Source organism: Camelina sativa, chromosome 4, assembly GCF_000633955.1.
Source record: "Camelina sativa cultivar DH55 chromosome 4, Cs, whole genome shotgun sequence".
Taxonomy (NCBI): domain Eukaryota; kingdom Viridiplantae; phylum Streptophyta; class Magnoliopsida; order Brassicales; family Brassicaceae; genus Camelina; species Camelina sativa.
The window spans coordinates 21,093,334-21,098,313 of NC_025688.1; the positions used below are offsets into that span (position 1 = coordinate 21,093,334).

Below are 4,980 nucleotides of genomic sequence, written 5' to 3' on the forward strand. Positions count from 1 at the left end.
ACAGCTAAATTTGAGTTACCTGTTAAGAAACATGGCTTCTTCAAGTGCACACCTGAGACTAGATTCCTGGTGACCCAAGCCAGCACAGGTCTCGCAGTTTTTGCCAGGACAATCGATTCTGTGTCCCCAGTATAAGTACTTCTCAGACAACGTATGCTGTCTCTTACCACGAGGTGACCACACGAAATAATCTATTAGGGTTTGTTGATACGGCAATCCCAATTTTCCGGTGGAGATCACCGAAGAGAGCAGCAGGAGGGATGCGAACACAGCTGTACATAACAGAACAAGACGCTGAGATCCAGGAGTGGGTTTGGTCCGTTGAGCTTTGCTCATTGTCGCCATTTAAAGTGTTCAAGACTAAACAATGCGAACGAAGAAGAAGAAGAAGAAGAGTCCTCGTCGACGGTTAAACACAGAAGATCCGATCTGACGAACGGTCGAAGTGAGAGTCTCCGGCAGCAGACAGAAGTGGCGTGGCCGTGGCGGATCCCAACATTCGTTTGAGCTGCTGGTCGAGAGATGACTCAGGTAATGCTTCTCGGCTTTGGCTGCCATCAAAAGACTGTCTCGAGCTCGACACGTGAAGTTCGCCGCACAACGCCTGAGCAAACCGGTTTAATCAATTCGGGTTCGAATTGAAATCGGAACAATTTTGTGTGCCCCAATAGACTCGGTTAAATCTGGTCAATATATAAAAAGATTCCAAATTTCTGACTTCTGTGAGATTTAATGGTTGGTTACAAGTTACAACTTACAAGCAAGATTAGTACTTCGTTGAGGAGTGTTTTTATTTAAAAGGAACAATGAAGTAGAAAAGGGAACACTTTAGAGGAGTTATGGATTTGTTTTTTCTTCTGTACAATCCTCTTAAATCTCAATCAACACCATTCATCTTAAAAGACTCAAATCAAAGAAAAAAAAATAGGACTAACAAGAGGAAGAGGATGCAACTTCATCTGACAAATGTGATCACTGAGTTTCGCTCGGGTTGGGTTACCGTAAGGTCATAATCATTTTGGACTTGGTGTAAGGTTACTGTCCTAAAGGCAGGTCCTTTTATAGATCCAACGAGAACTAAATGTATAGGTGAAAGAAAGAAAGAAGCTTCTCTACGCGGCTTTCTGCAATGTCCGAGAGGATACGCCGTGTAAAAGTCTGACAAAACCCAAGAAACTTAGCTTCCCATCAGAATGCCTTATCCAATCCTGAAGAACAACCTGAACAGGGACTGATGGACCGAGTCCGAGTTCCTGTTAATAAAATACATTTGCCAAAAACATATCAATCACCAGCCGAGGACACCTGTAATATCACATCTTGAGGTGGATAAGAAAAAGGGGAGATTTTTATACCGACGCAAGTTCTTCGATCATGATGACTCTGTTCCCATCCTTCTCAAACAATTCATATGCACGGCGTGCATGTTGCTCCCAAATTTCCATTGCTTCTAGTTGATAAACACTTAAAGCTGAAGCGCAAAACTCTTCAAAGTCTAGTTTCTTGTACTGTAGACAACTAATCTGCAATCCAAAAAATATAATTTTATCACCATCTTAACCCCCCAAACATAGTGAATATAACTTAGTCCTTTTCCCTTACCATGTGTGCAAAATCCAAGACTCGTGAATCCTTCGTAGCCTCTGTCGAGCTCTTCAGGATTGCCTGCAATTTTAAACACATCGTAAGAAAACATAAAGATACTAAAATGAAGAAGAGACGTACGCATGAAATAGAAGCTCACTGTTTTGTAATTCTGCATCGAGATATATCCATTTTTGCTTGGTCCCAACAAATTAAACTGCTCTTGCAAATAAGTCAGCTGCGCTACAGTTAACGTTTTGGCAAGAGCCTGTAACCATGAATATAACCATTAGCAACTTTTCATCCATACGACCTGAGGATCAATGGTAACTGCTATATAATCCAACTCACCGCTAAAGCCGATTTTCTCAAAGAAGACGACATTATGTATACTTTTACGAGCTTGTAAATTATCATATCAGACGGTATCTTCAATTCATGCGAGCCAACCAGCCAAGGATGGCCTGAGATACAAGACAAATTGTTCGCATATATGTTTAAAAGCAGAACAATATGATGAATATTATCGAAATAGAAGCATCAAGTTGGTTATATAAAGACTTACACAAAGCCTGTGCAGCAGTTAGTCTCTTACGGTAATCTTTGTTTAACAAACGTTTCACAAAATGTACAGCGTCAGGTGAAAGAGATGGCCAAGGAGCTTCTTCAAAATTGGGTTCTGCTTTAAGAACAGCTCGGAAGATTCCAGATTCAGAACGGGCCCAAAAGGGACGGCTACCACAGAGAAGTATATAAGCAATCACTCCAATACTCCACATATCTGCCTCGGTTCCATATGTACGGTGTAAAACTTCAGGGGCCACGTAATAAGCACTTCCGACAATGTCATTCAACCTCTCATCTGCAGAAAGGGTAAAACAATCAACTTTCCATCTACCATTGCGACAAGCTTCAATAAGGATGATCCTTACAAATCTTCTTACCTGGCCTGACATAGTCGGAGAGACCAAAATCAATGGCTTTTAGAGGAGAAGACTCATCCTTTGTAGCGAAGAGAAAATTCTGTAAATGAAAAAAAAAAAACGAACAAAGTAAAGATTAGTTAAGAATGAGAAAACAATCTGAAAACCAAAACAAAACGGTTAAGGATCTACTAACCTCGGGTTTGAGGTCACGGTGAACTACGCCTTGAAGATGACAGTAAGCTACCACACTAAGAATCTGAACCATTACTTTTTTTGCATCTTCTTCTGAGTATTTGCCTCCCCTGATAAGTCCAAACAAACAGTCAGAGCATGATACAATAGAGACGAGATAGAATCATGTGTGATGTAGCAGTTACCTTTGAAGTATTTTGTCCAAGAGTTCACCGCCTTGGCATAATCTAACCACAGAGAGAAAGAAAATCGATTAACTACTTTCATCTCAATCATTCAATTGAAAATGATTCTGAAAAAGCACGGAAAATAAGAAAACAATAAAGCAACTTTACTTACTCCATAACAATGTAAACATTTTCATCATCTTCAAAAGCATCATAGAACTGGATTAGGTTTTTGTGACCAGTCAAAGCCCGCAATATCTTCACTTCTCTTCTAACATCCTCGATTGCAATTGCCGTAGTCATCTATCAAAAATAGCATCCACAATTTAGAGAACACAAATAATTGATTATAATTGTATATAGATCAAGCAGTAAATCAAGAAAGGAGCTCAGGGAGACAATTGGTTTAGTAGCATCACTCAAGAAACTCTGTTCTTATATACACTCTGCATTTTTACTCTGACAAAGTACACGATTATATCAGTCTCGCACATTCAAAATCCAACCAACAAATAAACAATTAAAACGTTAGACTTCTACAGTGCATAAATGCAGACAACTTATGAACTCCAATCATCTAGCAATCTATTATCTACTCAGTAGCTCAAAGATCCTACCAATAAGAAAAATGTAAATAACAAACCTAGCTACTGAGCTGATACAACACAGTCTAACTTCACATAATTCGAACACCAACCAAAATAATGTGTCTGACAACATCTGAGGAATAAATATTAGCCAAAATTCCCAAAAAATTTACACAAGTCACCGTTCTAGCTAAATCTAAGAACAACATATGGAACATAACATGTGGAACCTACGGAATGATGATATATACATCCTAAGAGCTTGAAAGGGACCAAAAGCAAAGTAGAGAGATAACCTTTGATTTGGGAATAACTTTGACAGCCACATCTTGACCTTTCAAGCTACCTTTTTTCCCCTTAGCAGAGCAAGTATACCCAAAATGCCCTCGACCCACCTCACCGTCAATCTCATAGTGTGAAGCAAACTGCTTGGAGAAACCAAATTTCTTGTCAAGGCCAACCTCACACTCACTACCTTCAGGGATGGAAGCTTCATTGGGCTTAACGGAACCGTGACGACGCGCGAGGAGAGCTCGTATGTGCTTAGCTGGTGATGGAGGTGGGAAAGGCCGCTTGAAGAAACGAAGTGGCGTGGAACTCACGCTCGAGGAGGAGGACACAGCAGGTGAGGTTTTGAAGAGACTAGGTAAAGGACTCGGACTATAAAACGGAAAGCCTGAAGATTTGGACTTTTGAGATGATGAATTCCTAGGTGTCGTCTCTTCGATTTCATTGGAGATTTGGAGGCTCTTCGATTTGTGCTCCTCGATAGGTTTACCATGACACAGCCCCATCTATGGAGATCAAAATTGAGACTCAAAAAGAATCAAACTTTATGCTTTCAGTCACGGAAACAACAAACACAATGTCGAATTCTAGATTCAGTTTCCAGAAACACACAAACCCAGAAATCAAAAGGAAACAACTTCCCTGGAAAGACACAAAAATTTCTCCCGGGAACAGAGTGGAGACACAAAACCCAGAAAAGCTAAAGCAATCCCACTTTCTAACACTTGGGAATTGAGAGAGAATGCGAGAGATCAAATAAGATAAACCAAAACCTAAATCACGAGGAGTGAAAGAGAAGATAAATATTGGGAAGGAAGAAGGAGGAAAGAAGCTAAATTTCACTTCCAATGAGAAGAAGGAAAGTAAAAGAGACAAGGGAACAAAAGCAAAGGCGCTAAGAATAAAGGTAATGAGAGAGAGAGAGAGAGAGAGAGAGAGAGAGAGAGAGAGGAGGGTTAAAAAAAAGGGAAAGATGCTTAGCAGAAGGAAGAGCACCAAGGAAAAAAAGAAAAGAGAATCAAAAGATGTTTTGAATGGGATCAATGTGTAAGTTTAGTAGCAAATAAGAAAAAGTCATTATTCTTCAATCTTCTATGAGAATAATATATGGAAGAGTGGGGTTTTTTTTTGCTAGTTTTGGAACCTACCTTAACCAAACCAGCCTGTCCCTCATTCTTTTTTTACACAATACCCAAAGTTTCTTTCATTCCCCAAATTTTTATTAATATTCTTTGG

At 39.8% G+C, this 4,980-nt stretch overlaps 2 protein-coding genes across 2 annotated transcripts in view; both read right to left on the reverse strand.

The window, feature by feature from the left end:
- The window catches only part of LOC104781571, a 5,163-nt gene extending 4,511 nt beyond the window's left edge, over positions 1-652 (reverse strand). The window contains exon 1 of the mRNA XM_010506280.2: positions 20-652. Within this exon, the coding sequence (XP_010504582.1) occupies positions 20-345 (326 nt within the window). The 5' untranslated portion in view covers positions 346-652. The remainder of the gene's footprint in view (positions 1-19) is intronic.
- LOC104781572 (CDPK-related kinase 7-like) lies at positions 808-4,769 on the reverse strand. The gene is made up of 11 exons (XM_010506281.2): positions 3,753-4,769; positions 3,042-3,172; positions 2,888-2,929; positions 2,704-2,812; positions 2,529-2,607; positions 2,150-2,446; positions 1,936-2,048; positions 1,745-1,852; positions 1,603-1,665; positions 1,356-1,523; positions 808-1,253 (listed from the first exon to the last, which is right to left on the reverse strand). Exons 1-11 carry the CDS (start codon positions 4,248-4,250, stop codon positions 1,113-1,115), a joined length of 1,749 nt encoding a protein of 582 aa, XP_010504583.1. The 5' UTR covers positions 4,251-4,769; the 3' UTR covers positions 808-1,112.

Coding starts and splice junctions, on each gene's coding strand:
- LOC104781572 (XM_010506281.2), bottom strand. CDS start 4,250: ATGGGGCTGTGTCATGGTAAACCTATCGAGGAGCACAAATCGAAGAGC. Junction 2,930..3,041: donor AATGTTTACATTGTTATGGA/GTAAGTAAAGTT, acceptor CTCTGTGGTTAG/ATTATGCCAAGGCGGTGAAC. Junction 1,853..1,935: donor TGAGAAAATCGGCTTTAGCG/GTGAGTTGGATT, acceptor TCATGGTTACAG/GCTCTTGCCAAAACGTTAAC.